The sequence below is a fragment of the Oryzias melastigma genome, linkage group LG5 (assembly GCF_002922805.2).
Source record: "Oryzias melastigma strain HK-1 linkage group LG5, ASM292280v2, whole genome shotgun sequence".
Taxonomy (NCBI): Eukaryota; Metazoa; Chordata; class Actinopteri; order Beloniformes; family Adrianichthyidae; genus Oryzias; species Oryzias melastigma.
In genome coordinates, this window is record NC_050516.1 from 12890785 (window position 1) to 12911754 (window position 20970).

At 41.1% G+C, this 20970-nt stretch overlaps 1 protein-coding gene across 3 annotated transcripts in view; it reads right to left on the reverse strand.

The window, feature by feature from the left end:
- Positions 1–320: 320 nt before the first annotated feature.
- The window catches only part of dag1 (dystroglycan 1), a 56640-nt gene continuing 35990 nt past the window's right edge, over positions 321–20970 (reverse strand). For all 3 annotated transcript variants that reach the window (XM_024269984.2, XM_024269985.2, XM_036211889.1), the window contains exons 3-4: positions 4372–4830; positions 321–4284 (exon numbers count right to left, since the gene is read on the reverse strand). In XM_024269984.2, coding sequence (XP_024125752.1) covers positions 2464–4284; positions 4372–4830 — 2280 coding nt within the window. In that variant the 3' untranslated portion in view covers positions 321–2463. The remainder of the gene's footprint in view (positions 4285–4371; positions 4831–20970) is intronic.

A 20970-nucleotide genomic window follows, 5' to 3' on the forward strand; every position in this document is an offset into this window, starting at 1 on the left:
CAGTGAATGAGGCCCTTTCAAACTAAAGTGTCTGAGTGGTCACTCAAAAGATGGAATAATTTACATCCAGAGGAGCTCAGGTGGCTGGCACTCCGGCCGTCCAGGGAGCTAAAACTTCATGTGGACTTCTGACAGACTGATTCATCAAACTCAAGGCTAAAGTGCGAGCAGTTCAAAAGTGACAGTGACAGAAAACCCCAGCCTCCGTCATCAGTCAGAGTGATCGAGGAGTGCGACAGCGAGACATTTTCACGGTCAGAAAACTCCCAGCAGAACCCGCAAGGACAATGGGCGAGAGAAGCACCAGCGACACGCAGGAGTTGAAGGTACCGGTTGGTTTTATTTTATTATAACAATACACACTCCATAAGCAAAAAAAGCCTTGGCAAAATCCAACAAGGTCACGGCAGTGCAAGTCGCTCGCCTGAGCCGCCGAGCGGACTGCAACCACACTTTTTTATTGCAAAGGGTCACTTTCAGTTAAAACTCATCAATAAGGATGAAAGAAAAAAAAAATGATTACATAGAGTACGGGTCATTCCATCGTTGTGACAGATATATCCGAATTCACACGCTCAAATAAACCCGGAAATGTGTGACCCACATGAAAAAAAACTTGAAACAAAAACAGAGACAGTACATTACTGAGTCATAATTGAAATTCTAGGCTAAAGTCTTACAAATCTCAAAACTAAAAACCAATTTATAGTGTCAAACTATTTCTGGCTGTATCAAAAATTTTGTAAAAAAAAAAAAAATGTATTTCTCATAACTTTTGAATTTTTCATGGGTTTTGTGTTATTCACCCCCGAAATCATCTCAGCAGCATAGAAAGTCCTTTGAAATGGTTCATTCTGTTCAAAAACACACTGCCCGTCCCTCAATATTACAGTTGACCATGTGTTCTGATCAAAATAAGGCTGATCCTGTTATAAGCAAAAACAAAAAAAACAAAAAAAAAGGGTCCTGGTATAATAACTGAGGGGGGAGTATTATGATCGGGGGTTACTTTGGTTGCTTCAGAAGCCAATGGGTGCTGTAAGTGGACATTTGGTGATGCCGTTTTGGATGGGCAGTGCATTTAATACCAGTGTGAGACAAACTGTAGTTGGGAAATATCCAGTTAACCAAATGGAAATTGATGCCAATTAGATGAATAAATATGATTGGAAAATAAAGTAAATGCATAGATAAGATTGATTAGTAATTTAAAAAAGATGTATTATTTCAATTTCGATTTTGTTTTTCAATTTCAACTAAATGTGGTCTCGTCATAATTCCATATTGTAAAATTTCATATATAAATAGAACAAAATTGTTTGTTTTTGTTTACTTTTCAGATTTATTTCATGACCATTTTTACTCATCTTAAAGGCATGCTTGAAAATGTGTGTTTTTTACGGCTGATAAACATTCCTCCTGATGGTATTTAAGCTAAGCTGAGTCAAACGGGGGGGGACACAAAAATATTCTTAAACCACACCCCTCCCGTTTTGCAGCGCAATTCATTTCTGTTGATGTTACACACAAAAAACAAACAAAAAAACAAACAAACAAAAAAAAAAAACAAGATGAATAAAAATAATTTGCAGATTATTTAGGGGAGGCATTCCCTTTATTTCTGTCTTCTCCCACCACCGAAAACCAACATTTTTTAGAATGCCTTCCAGATAAACAGTGATTCTTTAAAAACAAATTAAAAAAAATATTTATTACTCATCTCTAATAAATCTTTTGTAACCTACTGTGTTATTCTCAGCTTTACTAGACATTGTGAATAAGAATAGAAACAAACAGCTAGTGTTAAAAGGCAAACCGTATTGAATCTGAAGAAACACACCCACTCATCCACGCGCACGCACACACACTCTTCAGTTTCCGTTGCTCTTGCATTGCCTGCAGGGATCTTCTGAGATAGCTTTTCTCTGAGAATCTTACTCTATAATAAAAACACGAGTCGTTGCCTTTCTTCCTAAAGTATTTAAAAGCAAGACAAAAGAAGAACTTTTAGGCAAACGCTTCGGTCCAGAGAAAAAGAAAGGAGTCTTGGGATAAAGAAGAAGAAAAAAATATATATTTATAAGTAATATCCAGTATCCAAATCTGCGAAAAAACAAAATGCTGGGAGGGAGAGGATTGCTCCCGGTTTGTTGCTTTTGACCCACTGGTTTTACCGCAAGCCGAGTGTAAGAAATTGTTTCTTGGGCTACCACAGCTGGGCTACCATTAAAGCAGTAGTCCCTCCCAGCTGTTTCAGCGGATCATTCAATCGGTTAACCATAAAGCCCACCCAAAAACGCTTCTCCCCCCAAAAACCAAAGTCCCCTGTAGCTGTTTTGTACTTTAGCACCTCTTGTGACCGTTCCCATGTCAATGTCCAGATCGACAAACACCAGAATAAAAACTGACAGTTTTTCAGGCATCCTCTCCCCTCCACCCTGTAAGAGGAGGGTCAGATAAGTCTTAGGGTGGCACATAGGGAGGGGGAGATCTGTAGGGAGTCATGTTCTTGGGACGGGAGCCTTTGCCCTCCATGGGAGTGGCAAAGGGAGGCGGTGGCTGATATGGCGGCGCGTTCGGGTCCTCATCTTTCAGAGCTGTGTACTCCCCAAGCAGCTCCTGATTGAGAGGGGTTGTCTCTGGCGTGGCCATGTTGGGGTATTCGGGGGGCGGGAGAGGGGGCTTCTCCTCTTGGAGAATCAAGGGCATACTGGAGGATGGAGGAGGCTTAGAGTCATCAAGCTCGTCTGCAAAGATGATTGGAACGCCTTTTTTGATGAAAGTGGCCTGGTCCTCGATGGTGAGTTTTCCCTTGCGTTTCTTCCGGTAGCAGATCATGGCGATAACTCCTGCAATCAGCAGGATTGCTGCCACCACCACAGCAGGAATAACCGTGTGAAGGTAAACATCATCTGTGCTTCCTCGACTCGACCCCAGATCCGGAGCCCGTGTTATCGATGGCATTGGGTCATACTCTTCTGGTGGGATAAAGGAGTATTTTGCACAGCTTCCTGTTCCCTTCACTGTGACGTTTATTGTTCTGAATTCAGGTTCCATAGTGTACCTAAAAGCTTGAGAAGGATTCCCGCTGGCATCGGCAAGGGCCCGGCTCATAATTGCGAGTTGTTCCTTCGGACAAGGTTTCTGCTGAAGGCTAGTGTTTGTCCACTCCACCAAAATGGATCCCTTTTCAATTTTGGTTAAACTCACTGTACTACTATTTCGATCCCCCAGTGCATATGCCAGCTTCTTAACAAGTAGGATCTTTTTGTGGATGTCATTTTTCAAAGAACGAGGTTCTCCTACGAAGCGGGCCTTGAAAATGACTGGGATTTTGTTTTGAGGCCAGTTGGACACGTAGACCTCAAAAGCATCTACTGTGAAGCGGCCACCTTTGTCTGTTGCATGCAAATAATAGACATGTTCTCCCACTTGCTCAAGATCAGGAAGGCCATAGAGAAGTTGGCTTGTTGTGTTGAACTGGATCCAGGATCCATCTTCAACAACTTTATCATGGTTTTGTTTGAGGGTAAGACGCAGCTTGTCAGTAGTACCATCCTCTATGTCAAAGAAGGTATCAGATGGGATCTTAACTTCAAAATAGGTGCCCACTAATGCATAGACACGGTCAATAGCATTACGCAAGACTGGTGGCTCATTAGATGGATCTGAAGAAATACTAGGTGGTGGTGTAGTGCGCCTGGGGGGCTTGGTAGTGGAGGACTTGGATGGTACTTTGGGCACTGGAGTTGATTTTGGTTTCTTCTGCTTCCTTGGCGGCTTTTTCGTTGACGGGGTTGGAGTTGCGGTAGCTTCAACATAAATTGGCCTGGTCCCTGTTGGCTGGATAGTGCTGGTGGTCTCCATTACCTTTGTTGGCAGAGGTGGATCCATTGTTGGGGTATGGAGAGTTGGCTCATGAACTCTGGGGGTAGGCTTTCCTGGAAGGGGAACAGGGCCTCTAATAGGGGGAGCAAAACTTTCAGTTGGAGCAGCGATGGAAGGGGATGAAAGTGTTGGAACAACCCTCACAGGGGGCTCCACAGCAGTTGCTGGAGGAACCACTGCCAGAATGGGAGTTGGCGTGTTGTTTAACTGGCGCCTCACCCTCTTTGGAACACCTGGTTTCTTGTTCGCAATATGCCACCCAACCACAGGGTATCCCAGCTTGGTTGACATTGTACCTTCCTTTGCAGGACCCTGAACACTATCTAGATTTGGAACTGTGCTCTGGTCCAAGGAGCAGCCGAGCTTCCAAGACAATAAAGCGCCATTCTCCACCACCTGGGTAGAAAAGCACCATCGTTAGACAAATGTGATCTTCAGATATATGCAATATTTTTTTTTCAAATTTAGTTTTGTAAATCTCACCTTTTTGGCATTGCCTGGTCCAGCCATGAATGCAGACATGTCAAACAGCCTGTTGTTGACCACGGGAAGCATCCTCATGTGATGGAGACCCACGCCAGAGAAGCTTCTCATCTTATCCATAAGTTCCACCCTTTGTTCCGAGCTCATCTTGGTCAAGTCGGCATCCAGAATTACTGTGAGTACCGTGACCGGCTCCTCGGCTTCACACATGAACGGCTGGAGGTCATCTTCAGCGGAGGCTTGGTTCGACACCATCTGGGCAGAATCGGCGTCCAAGTGGTCTTCTGGATGTACCTCTATGGAAAACACCTCAGTGGAGGTGGCTTTTGTTTGGTTGGAGATGGATACAGATATGTAGTGGATTCCTTTATCCTTCTCCAAAGGCAGACCCTGCAGAATTCTGCTCTCGGAATCCCAGTGCAGCCAGGCGGGGAGGGAGTTTTTTCCCATTTCTGTTATCTGAAAGATAAATACCACAAAGGGGAATTAACAGATGGTCCTAAACACAGAGGCCTTCACAAGCACAACATTCAGTTAGCACTTTGTGTGAATGTTAAAGCGTTATGCAAACCTGCTTTTGAATAGTGTAATTGACTCAGTTTGCCCTTACAAGAAAAAAGGGAAGATTGTGTGCCATGTTTCAATCAATCCAAAGGGTATTTTTTTGTCAAAAAGTAAAAAAAAAAAAAAATCTATATCACTCATTGAAGCTGTATGCAATGGCTATAAACTGAATTTATATCCTGCTTTTTATCAGAAATAAATATATGCAAGCGCTGCTTCGTGTTGTAAATTAAGCACGACTAAAATTAAAATAAGTTGGCCAATTATTCGGCTGGGGACGTCCCCCTAGCAGGAGGCTGATGGAGAGAAATGGATCGCAGGGGAGTGACAACGCATCCACACACATAAATTCAAAAACAAGAACAAATGTATCCTGCCTCCCTGCGCCCCCGCCGCCTTACAAGTTAATTCTGCGGCTAATAAATCCTGCTTGATAAATTATGTAGAGGCAGTGCTCCCTAGACACATCATTACTGCTCTAACCAGCACACGGGCAGCCTCAGGGGACAACACACAAACACACATTCCCAAGCATGAAGACAGCGAGGAGCAGCAATGCACAAGACAAGACACAGACGTACAAGTATAAACTTGCGGCTGAGTGTGCAATTTCCAATGGACAGATAGGGCACACATGTGGCCATTGTCACAAAAAAATCTATCACACATGAGCACAGATGTTGTCATAAGTTTCAAGCTGGACAGGAAATGTTTCAGTGCCTGAAGGGACAAGCATCTTCCCAGAATCACAGAAAGTGACAAACGTCCAAATAGGAATAAGATATCTCCGAAATGTCACCTGTACCATCTTCATTTTATTGCCAAGCATGCTTCTCCTGTTCTAAATGTCTTTGGATCCTTCCCTTTATAAGCCACAAGCGAGCAAGGAAATTAACAAAACTTTTGAAATTAAAATTCATCGGTCATGTTTTATTTAAACTTTCATCAATATTCTTTCGTTCTTAGAAGCCTATTGGTCTGACAACACATGCCGTAGTAGCATACCTGGTCAAATTTAAACGAAGATAACAACAAAAGGGATTTTTCTTTATAGTGACACGCAGATTCTTTGATTTATTTTTGACAAAAGCAGATAAAATGTCCACACGCAAGATAAAAGAAGATATTTTCAGACCAAAGCTTGGCAGAGAGGAAGCTCAAAAGTCACAGAACAGAAGTGTGATGAGATCTTTAACTTATTATTGGTTATAAATATTGTAATGAGTTGCGATACATGAACAAATAGAAAAACAAAAACCTACCAATACACCATTCTAAGTTTTTACTACAACAGTTTTGTTTAAATACAAGTCTACATAAATAATAATCCAAATGACCCTAGCCTACATAGGAGGTGAGCATCTAACATAAAAAGACTCCATTCGATTGGTCAATGACATGAAGATATACATCCCGTTAGTCAAATACATAAAGGGCTTTCCTTTATTCATTAAATACTTCAATCTGCCATGAGATTGTTTTATCATGTATATATCTTCAAGGCAACGATTTACATCAGTTTATGCAGTTTTTATCGCGATTACGATAATTTGCAAATTATTGGGCAGACCTAACCAAAAATATCCAATTCACAGAATTCAACACAGTGACAGAATCAGTCCTGGGAAAAGAACCAAACTGATGTCAACAGCAAGATCTCAAAGTATATTCACTGTAAAAAAAAAGAAAAAAAGTATTTTGTTTTTTGTTCCCTAAAGGATGATTTATTTAATTTATGCCTTGAACGATTTCTTTGGTTCAGAATTTGGAGGCAGTTTGAGACATTTTCCTTCAAAAATAAGATCCCCTTTTGGTAATTTCTATAAACAGATTTTATCAAAGAGCCTTTTAGTAGAGCAGTTTAGAAGGAAAAAAAATGTTTCATTGAATGTCAAGATAAGTGGAGCTCGTAAAAGTTTCAAGCAGCTATGCATCTTTGGGGAAAAAAAGAAAAAAAATGAGTGTGAAGGCCTGGAGCAGCGGTAAAACACACACGTTTCTTTTCTTTGTTGCCTTATGTGGATCCAAACCCCTACTCTTTACTGTATACTACTGTAATTAAAAGCTTATATTCTGAAAGTCCTCTTGACATCTGTCTTAACAGATCCACTCTAATGAAAGATTTGTCTTTGGTGTTTTAACATGTTCCTGTGACATTTTTCTGACGATAGAGGACATATATAGAAAATTAAGCTTAAAATTGTTTTTCTTAATATTTCTTTCTACAAATAATTAAAAAGATCATAGTTTTAATGTAAAAAATATAATGGGATAGCCACAAGCCTTCTTGCTCTACTCTATTTTAATGCATCCACTTGCATCCATGAATGTTTTCATTTCTGAGGGGCTGTAAGATAGAGTGCATAAACAGAGTTCTGTAGAAGAATTTATAAAGAGAGCGCTTAGCAACAGGAAGAGGAAGGGGGTTGGGGTTGCTCCATGCCAATGGTCCCGCCCACAATCAGAGGTAAATTCCTATGAAACTACTACTGCTCTGGAGAAACTATGTCTTGAAACACCACTGGGAACGTTTTCAAACCGGCTCAAAAGTGTTTAAAGTGATATCTCATTTTTCTTAATCTGGATAGAACAGTAGAATTTTCAGATATTTGACCTAAATGCGCCACACTCAATTTACATTAAAAGCTGACAAAACAAAGTGAAGAAGAAAATCAAATAAGTGTAATGAATTACAAGTGGGGAAATAAAAAACAGCCCACAGCGCAAATCACAAGGAAAGTTTGAGAATCACTTATGGGTATACATGGTTTAGTAAGGAGGTGAATGCGCTTATTAATATGATAGACAGAGGACTACTGGGACAAGCCAATATTTTCCATCCTGCTTTTTTCCTCTTGCAGTTCAGAGCTTGTTTCAGGTGGAAAAAAAAGTAGCAGTTGGAATTGCAAGACTTTTTTCAAGCAATTTGGTCTCCACCAAGTTCCCAGTGTGAAGGCAATTCAAACCAAATAAAGGGGGCATTCCCTGCCCACTTAAACTAAATTTGTCAGATTGTCCTAGAGTGAAAGCAACCACAGCAATATCTATATTTGTAAATGTCACTGGAAGTTTATTACAAGAAGTCATTCATCTTCTTATTACTCTTTAATACCAGAGAAGCGGCTTTTTGCCGTTATTCAAAACTTTAGTTTGGTAAAGAATCAACCAATTCCCGTTGCATAAACTGTCAAGGACTTACTGTATGTCAGAGCTTGTAATTTAGATTTTGCCGGCGAAATCTTCTGCAAAACTGAGTTTCTAAGACTGTCCTTGAGTGAAAGCTACCATAACACCATGTTTATATTCTTCAATAGAAATCCTCCACAAGAAGTCTGATTTTTCTTTTGTATTTAACCACAAATGTAGAGGAAATGTTTTCAAACGGTAAACTGTTGAGTCTGCCAACTAAACACTGAACTTTTCCATGACAGCCATCACCTAAGTTCCCGATGCATAGATGATCTCACATCTGTGGTTTGGTCAAAAGTAATCGGCCAATCATTTCAGAAGATGTGTTTAGAAGAAAGTATGGTTGGAAGTTGGCTGCAGGGCAAAGGCTTCTTCCTTGCGGTTGGCAGTTTAGTTACAGGACCTCACTGTGGTTGTGTGTTCCAGCAATGGGAAACTCATTTCATCTGCTTGTTTTACTGAGCGTAGTCATGTTCGAGGAACAGATTAAGAGCTTCACACTTCTGGTGCAAATATAATGTGGAAACAAAAGCACAGCAGTGCTTTGTTTCATGCTCCCACCTGATCCCAGCAGAGGGCGGATTCTTTCTTTTCCAACATGAACAATACATCAAATCCATGTACAAGCGCTTGATGTTTGGCTCTGAAGGTTATCACGCGCATTCACAAAATCCCCCAGGTTCTGCACCCCCCCCACACTGAAAAAACAGCTGCTTGGAAGCTTCACGCCGTCAAACAGCCTGTGAGGAAAAGTCTGCTTTTTAAGGGATTTACACAGGAAAGCTCAGAGGGGCTGGGAGCAAGGGGAGAGGGAACAAACTACTTTCGGAGAAGCTATTAAGGTGTTGGCAAGGGCAACATAGGGCAAAGATATTACAAAGAAGCTATAATCAAAGTTAATTTATTCACAGATGTGCGATAATCGTACAGAGCAGCAGTTAAACGCCGTGCTTAGGAACTTTACTGCAGGGAAATCATGTCTTATTCACCTCCAGAAACGCTTCAGCTCCGTAAGCATTTAACGATGAATGCAATTACTTCATGGTAACGTTAATGGCATTAAACCAGCAGCAGGAGGACGGTTTGAAGACGTGTCACCACAGCACGAGTGCAGCAGGAGGTTACATGTGTTCGTCCTCAACTTAAAAGACTTCATTAAAGGAAATGACTGATAATGTCATCAAAGTTTGGGCTTCTTTCATCATCATCTTTTTTTCTTTATTTTTTTGTGACACGTCAGCCACAAAAGCCAGCGTGACTATCAGCACCGTGAGCCTCGCTGACAGGCGCCGTGGTGCAACAAACTGGAGACGTATTTGAAGTCTATGTGAGCGACAGGCGTGAAACACTCGGAGACGTTATCGCAAATCACCGGCATCTCTCTCATTTTTCTCTGCATCGCTGCTCACACCCCCGCTGCTTCCTCAGCTGTTTCGTTCAGAGTCCTGGTTCTCGGCGGCTGGAGCGTCAGCGCACAGAACGGGAACTGGCTAACTGGAGAGGTGGCGCCTATGGGTCATTTTACAGCAGACGAGCTCAGCATCAACAGTGACAGAAACTGATCCTCAAATCAGGTTTAAAAGATTGAGATGGAGGTTTTAAAAATTAAAGACAGACAGAGAACTGTTACATTTATGATTAAAAATGTAAAGTATCCTCTAGGGCTGGGTATGGATTATAGTTTCCAGAAACTATTCAATTGATTCACAAGAGCCTGGACCGATTCAATGACAATTTTTTTCCGATTCATTAACAAATGATTAGACACATTTGTTAAGAAATACATATAATAAATAATAATCTGCTATATATTTTTAATATATTTACATTAATCTGATACAGTTCACATACTGTAAAATGTATTAGTGAAATAATGAGATTGTTAATATCATACAGTGTTACATTGTTTCTCAAAAAGAGAAGTTCTAACTAAAATGTTCAGATCTTTAACATTGTAGACATTGTTCTGCTTCTCCTGGGGGGTATTTCTGTTTGGCCACTAGGTGGCAATTGCGCTATAGCATTACACCTAATTCAAGAAGAAGAAGAAAGTATGAGCAAAAAAAGATGTTTTAGGCCACAAATGGTTACTTTTACTTGCTTTACTTCTAAAGTTACTTTACTTTTAAAAAATATAATTTAGAAAATTCATACCTGTGAGTTTACAAAGATATTTATTTAGTCAGCAATGTATGTTAGGTCAACCGAGCGTTAGCATTAGCCGTCCTTTTGGAAATGACATTAAACATTAGCATCAAGCTAGCGGACTTCAGCTTTATGTGCTAAATTGATTTATATTTTTATGAATCGATTATTGATCTGTTAAGCTTAAATCGATTCAAATCAATTATTCGATTTTATCAACCCACCCATAGTATCCTCTACCTTGCAGACTCCGAACAGGGCTGGTGCTAAAAAAAAATGTTATGCAATCAGTTGGTTCTTAAAAAGACAACTAGAACCAACTAGAGAGTAATTGTCCGTATCTATACTAGTATCTAGTGTATTCAAGCATGGGAGTTTTTTTGGTGTAACCCTTCCGCTCTCTTTGGGGTCCAGGTGACTCCAACCACATATTGATATGTGATTCTCTCCATGACAAATGTGGACAAAGGTGGACAGGATTTTATGTCTGCCATGGACATTAATGAAGATAAAACAATCTTCGAAAAATAAAGTTCACTGGGCTGTCTTGTGGGGGTCCAGATGACCCCACTTTTAATGTAAACAAGCTAAGGAGAGCGGTTATGAAGTTGAGTTTGTTTTACCCCTTGTGCTCTCTTATGGGGTCCAGATGACCCCACCCTTATATTGATGTGTGATCTCTACTATGACAGGTGGACAGGATTTCATGTCTGCCACAGACATTAATGAAGATAAAAAAATCTTTGAAAAATAAAGTTCACTGGGCTGTCTTGTGGGGTCCAGATAATTTTAATGTAAACATGCCTAGAATAGCACAATGGATACCAAATAAATACCTCAAAAAAAAAAAAAAAAATTAAGAGACTACTTGGGGGGGAAAAAAGCAATTACAAGCAGCTGTCACATTTCCATCCAGGAAAAGAAAGCAGCATTGTTTCAGTAGGAACCGGACAGAAAGAAAGGAGGCCATTGTTAGCAAGGACAGCTTGGCACATCAGCCTCGTGTGCTGGAGGAGGCAATGACGGATGAGGAGGTGTGAGCGAGAGAAATTGAGTTATGGATGAAGAGGAAGGGAAAATGAGAAAGGAATGATGAGGATGTGAGATGTAAACAAAGACGGGGGCAGGAATTCAAGTGAGACCAAGAGAAGGGGGGGGTAGGGGACAAAGAGGGAACCGATGGCATGGTGTCAGGTGTATCCGGTGAGAGGTGAAGAGGAGGAAAAGGATGGACACCCAAAGCTCCAAAGCAAAATGTACAAAAGAAAAACAATATTTACTTATAATTGAAGATTGGATAGGGTCATTCTTGTAGTACGGTTGGGCCTTAGTGATCTTTAGGTGGGGGACGGCATTGGTAGTACCACGTGTTCTAAGGTAACAAAACCACATGGGGTCACTATCCAGTTCTATTCTGTCATATATGACGTTTGGACTATATTCTTTATTTTTTTTAAAAAGCAACAAAAAACTTTCAAGTTTATTACTGGTGATTAGATGCTGGTTCTGAATACAAGACATTACTTGGTCAGAAAAGGGACTTTATCACAATGGTGATCTTAGAAGTCAATCTTTGCAAGTTTTACAAGACGAGACATTTTTCCTTTAAATCGTTTTTACATACTAAAGCAATACTAAATGCTTTAAAAAGTGTACACCTTTAAACAAGCAGGCTTTTTCATCATGTTAGCTTGTTACTTCTCACCTCACTTTCTTATCATGTAAAAGATGTCAAATGTTACTGGAGAAATAGAGAAGCATATTTGAAAATGGCATAGGATAAAAAATATAGATGACCATGCATTGATCCCTGTAAAATCCCAACACATCTTTTAGGAAATTTATAACATAGATTAAACATGCTTTTTGATATAGTGACAGAAGCTCCACTAGAGAGCAATAAAATAAAAAGTACACATCAAAAACTATTGCTTTGCACTTCTGCTATGTTTAAAAAAGAAACTTGAAACAAAACATTATTTTAGTTTTTTTTTATGTCTACTATAGACGGAAGTTAAGTGGATCCCCCAAAAGAAAAACTACATTTTGTATCTTGGTTGAAGTGCAGAACAAGGTCAGAGCTTTCCACTTTAATAATGAAAACATTTCACGTGGACAGAGGTCTGCAGCTGTGTGTGTCTACATGTACATGTAATCATGTACTTGTGGGGACCAACCCATGACAGATATCTGACAAAGCGTTGACATTTGTGGTCATGAGGACATTTTGCCTGGCCCACAGAATATAAATTTAAAACTCAGTTTTTGATGGTCAAAAGTTAATGTAAGACACAAAGTTAAAGGTTAGTGTTTTGGAACCTTTATGTCTGGTTAAGATGAAAGGAAATGCATTATATCAATAGAAAAAACAAACATGTTTGTGTGGATGTGCGATGAGATGACATGAACTATGATGACAGAGAGCTTAGAGCTGTAAACCTGTGAGGAACACATGGTTATCACACAGAGAGAGACATACACACCTTATGGCAAACACAGCCAGCCTACCAATACTAGCAAAATACAAGCTACATTGACATGGAATGCTATTCGTGTGGCTAAGGCAGACACTTTCAGTGTCAAGTCAATGTAGAGACATGATTTGAGGTCTTGCAAGGCATTTTGACCATCACACCTGTGTGTGACGGTTTAGCTGCAATATATTTTGGGTGGTGGAACAATACGGCAAACGTCTGGTCTACAGTGAACATAGCTCAAAAGTCTGAATGTTTGTGAAAAATTTGCTTTGTGTCAACCGATCAGTAACTCAGTTCAGGCCCATGTTGATGATGTAATCAGCAAAATCCAAAACAAACATGGAGAAGAATCTGATCCTGCTACTTCTGAACTTTATGATATTTTTTTATTTGTATTAAGACAAGAGTAAGAAGTTTCTCCAATTTTATTCTAATACGGACAACAATTCGTCAATCTGGGTCACAGGAGATGGAAGTAACGCTGAAAGCAGCCATCATTCAGATGCAGCTCCTAGATGGTGAACCTCATTGTACTGGTAGAGTCTGAATGATCTCATAAACCCAGACGTAGAGGTGTGCTTACCAATGCTTTCATAGAACTCTTCAAAATCAATAAACCTGATCTCCAAACGTCATCTGTGTTTTCCACACATTGACTGTACACAAGATAGCAGCAAATTAGCAGCGAGTCAAAAAATGGATGGACATGAATTAATGAATCATAGTCTATGTGAATCTTGCAGTAGTGGGAGAGGCTGAACTTAATCTCTAAATATTGCAGAGCTACCACCTGCACACACACATAACCCCCCCCCCACACACACACACACACACACACACAACTACATCTCTAGAATAAGTTCCACCTTATACTCCCTACACTACCCGACCTACTTAAGCACACTTCCTCTGCTCTCCACAACGTCAGCGTGCCACACAAACCACTTTCCCAAGAAAACCAAAAAAATAAAATTTCCAGCAGCTTCCTCTGTTGAAACAAATGTGTTTTCTGAGATCGTCTTCTAAAGTGACACTAGTCATATCCTGTCTTCTTTTTACTGCAGAACTTCTCGCTTTCACGAAATTCAAGATAAAACGGACAAATGATGCTTTCAGGTTACCATGTGCACAAAACCCAGAAGGACTTTTTTTGTGTGCCAACAGTCAAAATAACTTTTATTACACTTAAAACTACAGAATATTTAATATTCAACAATTTCTTTTCAGTAATGTTACAAGTTAAACTCCTTATGAAACAGGTAAGTTGGGGAAATCTGTATTGAAGAAGTCTTTTTGAGTCTAAATCTGTGGTGTCACTTCATGATTTTTGAGGCCAGACCTTAGGGTCATAATGGCATCTATGATTGACAGTCCCTTACAGATGAAGAAAAAAAACAAACCCCACTTGGCCTGAACAAGAAACAAAATCTAGACACCAGCTAAAGTTCTGTCAAGGAGAATGAATGCAATGAAAAGAGGATTGAACATGTCTTTTGCAGATCTCAGGACTAATTTTATGTGCTCACCATGATGCATACAATACTAATCTAAGACTATGGTCACATATCCCAAAATGCCACCACGTGGTGACATAAATGTACGTTTTTCAGCAAATTCGGAAGGTGGCCACACGATGGCATTTGAAATCGGCAAGCGGCAGTCACATTATTAAAGGTCTTGCGACAGCCGAAGAGGTTTTAAAAAAATACAAATAAATAAATTAAAAAGTGACCGGATTATTTATTTATTTTTTTACATTAGTCAGTGGCCGCCGAGACATATTTTAAGTTTTCTCTGTGTGCACTGTGGTTCCAAATGGGGAGACGGCATTGATGCTGGATCATGGCGTTGAAAGAACCAGAGCAACTCTGAGACCTCCGTATTGGTGAACTCATGTTGATGCTGAGAAGAATACAAAGAAGACAGAACTTTGTGCTTTCTTGGGTGGTAACGTTGTCTAAAAATGTGTAAATTGACTAGATTATAATGAGTGTTCAAAATCTGAGTTGCGAATAACCAGGGGTGCGAAATGGCCCGCTTTTTATTTAACCCCGGCTACTGAGCAGCTGGTGCCACTTGCTATGGACTGCCGATGCTATCAACGTCCAGAGACAATTCTTGTATTGTTCAATCAGAGCTGTTGCCGGCTGGCGATCTGGCTGCCACCACCCAGGTGTCATCCAATTTTGTACTTGCGTCATCCTCACCTTACTGACGGCAACCTGACTGCTGCTGCATTCAATTCAATTCAATTCGATTTTATTTATATAGCTCAAAATCACAAAGAAAATTGCCTTATTGGGCTTGGAAATATGAACAATAGTTAAAAACTAAGACTAAATAAAACTGGTTATCCCTGCCCTTAGACCCTCCCTCCCAGTAAGAAAAAAACTCCTAAAAAAATTGCCAGACCAATGATTTCTCAAAAAAGAGCAGCGGCAGCTAACCTTAAAGATTTTGCCTAGGCCTCCCCATTGCGCATTTGTGAGTGTAGCATGACCCAAAAAATGTTTCTTTATCTATGAGTCATCATATGTGCTTGTCAGGCTTTTAACAGATGGTAACTATTGGTTAAAAATAAATAAATGAAATGAAAGAGACATAGCTGAAATGGATGGATGTAAAGGCAGGATGGATAACAGTTGGTACACAGACATGCACTTTTAAATATGGCAAACATCTAAACGGCCCACCTAATAATAGGTTTAAATAAATAGCCTCCCAACTGAGACAGAGTTCTGTGTTAGACTGTTACTCTGTGGCAACACCAATATAAAGTTTAACATTTTTTTTAGTTCCTGACAAATTCCTCCCAGTGGATTCACTGATTCGCTATTTGAGAAGTGATGAGACAAAAGAATGAGCTTGGGATTAACTGTGGAGCAGTTCTGTGCGCGCAGTTTGACGCTTTGAGAAGAAGAGCTTCAAGCCAAATCAGAACGTTGGTAAATCCTCTGTGACACGTCAACAACGGAGGGAAAAAAATGGACAATTAAACACACGTCAGGCAAAGTTAAGCTCCGATCATGCCTGTTGATGTATGGAGGGAAAAAAAGACCCCAACGACGATTGGATTTGCTTCATAAAAATCAGCTATGATGGACGTCTTTTCATTCCTCCAAGTGGCGTGAATAAAACCTCCATCTTTTGACGTGCTTCAACCCAAGTTTAGATTTAAAAGAAATTGCTGGAGGATGTGAATGTTGGACTGAAGGGCCGTCGCGTTCTAAAGTGTTGTGTCTTTCAAACGAAAGGGAAAAAAAACATGGATTCCATCTGAGCTTTACAAGCGAGGGCTAGTCGGATCGGGATCAAATGCAGCTGCGTGCTGAATTACGTACGTCTCAAAAGAGGTGAGATCATTTTAAAGCGATGAAGAGACAGCTGGAGTCATCTTCACTCCCCGCCGGCGTTGCCTCTAAATATAACCTGTAGCCTCCACAGGCCAAACATGGCCAGGATTTCGGAGCGAGGGCAGCACAAGACAGTGGGAATGTCCTGGTCTAAAAGTTGACAAGAGAACGCTGGATTCTCCCGACTGACCCAAAGGCATCGTTCAGGGGTCAAAGCAGGAAACACAAAACTCTAAATGAGTTTATAATCTGGAACTTTTGAATCAAAAGGCCGAACCTGCTGTACGTTTAATTACATAGCAACACGGCCACCGCTGCTCTGGTGCCAGTAGCTCCATCCCAGCATGGCAGCTCGAGTGACTCATTTGTTCTAGTGTTTTTATCTCCGGGCCTCCTCCTCCCTCCTCGTACTCCTCCAGCTTTCTCTGCGCCAGTTTTCCACCGCGCTCCTGCCAGCTACGAGCCCCTGAGTCGCACAGAGCTGCTCTGCTAAAAACACGGCATTTTACAATGTGGTTCGGCTCGGCGGGGAAAGATTTGGGGGGCTGAACTCCCAAAAGTCCCAAAAGCCAAGAAATGTTTAAGCAAATGGAAAGAGGAAGAAATGACATAATGATCTGTGTGGTTAGAAAAGATCGTAAAAATATAAATGTGGGGAGAACTAGAGCAGGATGAGAGTTTTAGTCCAGGGCAGGGGGGTAAACTGGAAAAGCGGAGAATGGTAGCACTACTCCCACTGTGGCTTCTGTGCACACTTCTACAAAAGGAGATCATCTAGCGTTTTAGACCATCTGAACCGGAACAGATCAAGCTCCTGAAGCGGATTTCCAGCTGATACGGTTCATCTGCAGCAGCCAGAACCGAGGCGCTGCACAAAAAGGGCTTTGGCCAACTATAAGGCAGTCATCACACTTTTATAACATACGGTTCACATGCTTTTGATAGTGTCAGATACATCTTGTTAATATACTTTTTTAGTATTATTAAAAGTTTTATTTAATAAAAGATATAAATGGTGCATAATTACATTTATTTTCTCAAGTTATACTATAAAATACCACAAAAAAATTGAAAATTGTTGTTCTTGTTTTGGTTTTTGCATCACTTTATCTCAATTGTACAAAAAAGATAAAAAAAAAGGTTAAAGAAAATACATTAAAAGAAGAAAAAGTAAAAAATAACACCCACATTATAAATATACTAGTTGTTTTTCAATATCACATGCTATTGTGATAAACTTGGTACTAGGCTTAGACAATAAATTGAATATTTATTGTCATCACAATATCAGCCTGTGCGATATGCAAATTCCAAAAAATTGCCGAAAACTGCCATGGCTGACTTAAATGTTTACTCACAAGCTAAAATAATTTAATGGAAGCTTGAAGTATAAAGCCCTATACACATTTGACAGATTAGATGGACCGTCTTCATGTCGTTGACAAATCAAGCGGTTATGTTAGATCTCTACTCCCGATGTAGGCCATTTAGAGTATAATTTGAGTTATGTCGACTTTTATTTAAATTGTTGCAGTGGATTTAAAATGATATATTAGTTGTTCTTTAGTTTTGCTATAGGTTGATGTATCGCTAATAATCGCAATATTGATCCCCAATATTGCACATTGCACGTTTTCCTTATGTCATACTTTTTCATTTTAAATAGTAGATTGTTATAAAGTAAAGTTTGGAATTTAAGCCTTTAACTTGAACAGAACCTTGAAGATGGACTGAATGTCCCTGCATCTGCGTGGGATACAGGGCAGAGAGTAACCAGATAAACTGACGGTTTACCAGAGTTCTGCTTTGAGGCTCACAGGGTGGAGGCCCAGCAGTGGTGGAGGCGGGAGGTGCAATTACTGAGGTGGTGGCTGCGAGGATCGCCCTTTAATCTCCATTCAAAACACACACACTCCAAAACGTAGAACTGTCCACGTCTCTCCTTCAATTCAGGGGAAAAAAGGAGCGACAGACAGACAGAGGTGAGCTGGCCTGTCTGCCTGTCGGTCCTTCAGCCAATCCCATAATTACACTAATGACTGCAGTGATGAGGCTGTGGAGAGTACTCGGCTGCTGGTTGAGTCGTCTGCATTAAGGACAACAAGAACACAGAGTCCCAGCAGCACCTGAACTCCACACAAACCACCGTCCTCTCATAAACAGATCCATGCCCGCTGACATTGCTACAAATCAGTCTTGGAAACTCTGGGACGTGATGATTTCTCGGTAAGGACGTGCCATAATATGCCTTAGTCAGAAACAACTGCCATCCTGGGTGGAAACGGGCTGCCTGCAAGGAAAAATGTGGGCAAAACCTGAGGTGGCAGGTGGCCTGCACAAAATATCAAGGTGATAGTCTACTCAGTGAGCCTGGAAAAAGAAAATGTTCATGGACATATTTTCCTACAGGTCAGGTTGTAGCAGACACTTAGACAACACGTAAGAGTAAGGGTTAAGTAGGTGAGATCCAGGGGTGTTGTATGAATTTTCCATTTTTTCAGCCCCCAAAATTCTGACCAAGTGACACCTTAGCGCTGTTCACGTGACAAGTGCGCCTCAGTTGCACACCCCGTGCACACAACCTGGCTGTTAGAAACGAGGAAGTAAGACAATCAGAGGGTAGTTTTTGTGGCCATCCTACAGGTGTCCTACAAGCACTTGCACACTCCTTGTGTGCAGCATTTGTGCACAGTTAGTAAGTGGGCAGAACGTGCACCTTACTAATGACTAGAGTGTGGGAAAACTACACCGTACGACGGTATCCAAATACTTCACAATACAGTTCCCTTAAACACAGCAATCGTATGTTCCATTTCCATTACATCCTATAGGTGGGATGGGCCTCAAGGGAACGGCAAGACAACTGCGCTCCATTTAAGATATGGCCACTCCAGTCTACCACCCTCCATGGGCCAGGACAACCCGGCAGTGGCAGCCGTAGTGCAAAGGTAGGGTAATCAGCATCTGATTTGAAGATTGTAGGTTCGGTTCCCACCTTTAGTTGTTGTAGTAACCTTTGACGAGATCCTAAACCCCACTTTGTTTATGGTGATTACAGGTTGGCCCCAATGTTCGGCAGCATGCGATTGTGTGAAGATAGAAAAGTCCAGGGCACTGTTTTTTGTAGTTAGTGATAAGAGTGGGAATTTGGACATAGCCTAAATGTCAAGAGGACAATCACACTGACAACTTTTGTAAGGTGGAGGATTAAAAAAAATTGTAAACTTTTTCTGTAATTTCATATGCTTATTTCCTACACAGCACTTAAGTCTTTTGAGAAGACAAACTGAACCCAATCAACATAAGCATTCATTAAAAGAGCCGCTCTGCTGCTTGTGTTTACGTGAGAAATGAAGGGTTGCATGAAGCCGTTACTTCTCTTCACTGGAGAGCAGTAAACATCTGAGTTAAGAACTCAAACAACGACCAACATGGGGCTCTTGTTGAGCTTAAAGAAAGCTCATAGAAAATGCGTGATGGGAGCTGGAACTGGACAGAAGCTCTCCCATTTCATAACCCCCCCCATGCCCATCCGGCTGAGACGCTCGGCTGAATGTGGTTTGAATGGATAAAGCGGCGACTCCCCAAGACAGCTCCTCACTGCTGCTCACTGAAAGGTGAACGGGCAGGCAGGCCGTCACGCCGCTCCCGGCCGCTCGCACTTGCTGGGATTTTGCTGGGAAAAATGCAGGTGGGGGGTGGTGGTGGAGGAGCAGCACCGAGTGAGGAAATCGATTTGGCCTTTTGCTCTGAAGCCTTAAAGCGCCGACCTTGAAAACACCCAAGCTGGGGAGGAGGGGGAAGAGGGTCTCCTCTGAAAGGACGCAGAGTGAGGTGTTGAAATCTGTAATGGAGGGCAGAGCGGCGGAGGAGCGGGAGGGGGCTCGTTCTGAAATTAGAAATGAGGGGGGCAGTAAACAAGCGGCGAGGGAGGTGTTGACTTTCTCTGGAAGGGGGACGTTGTCTGATCTGTGACCTTTGATTTAGGAGATTCTTTAGCTCCCTCATCATCTCTCGAGTTACGTTTACATCGGCCTTTCAATGGAAAGTCTATGTAAACACGCGTTTCGGGCTTCCACTTACAGAATTCTCGCTCTGCTAAGCAAGTTCTTAAAGTCCCCCTCCAATGAAAATCATGTTTTTTATGTTTTTAACATGTATGTGTGGGATTTTTCTTATGAAAGAGAACAAAAGTAATAAGAAATCATTTTGTTTTTGCATTTCTGAGTATTTCTCCTTTTAAATCGCTGTCAATCAAACAGACAGGCTCTGTTTGAATTAATGAGCCTTCTTTACGTCACAACTGCTCTGCTGCACATGCACTAAACCCTCATCTGTTCCGGCTAGCGTGTCTAGCTCAGGCGCTGGAGAAGAGAAGATGACATTTTCCCCTTTGACTGCTGTCAAATGAGCCGCTGTTCGCATTTCCGTGGTCAAATATGCCGTCACTGGACTGTGTGTGTGCGTTTCATACAATACTTATGGTAGCAGGGCTGTGAATGCTGGAAAATCTCTGCGAGATCCCACGGACCTTCTAGATTTGACCACGGAAATGTGAACGGCGGCTCATTTGATCGTAGTTGTAAAGGATTGTAAATCAATGAAAGACCATTTTGATGTTAGATTTCATTATTTTTCCCAAGAGCTCTGCTCTGAGAAACCAATGTACTGGTCTCACCAACATCAATAAACATTGGACAATTAGCTAAACGAGTCTTTGGTGAACTGGAAGGAGAAAGAATCAAGATTTTGGAGGAAGTTCTGTCCATGAAGATCTTCACTTCCTCGTCCGAGCTGACATCTGGCTTAAAACGATACAGCTGGACATTACCAGTATTGCATGACATTTTTATGTAGCACAGAGCTATCAT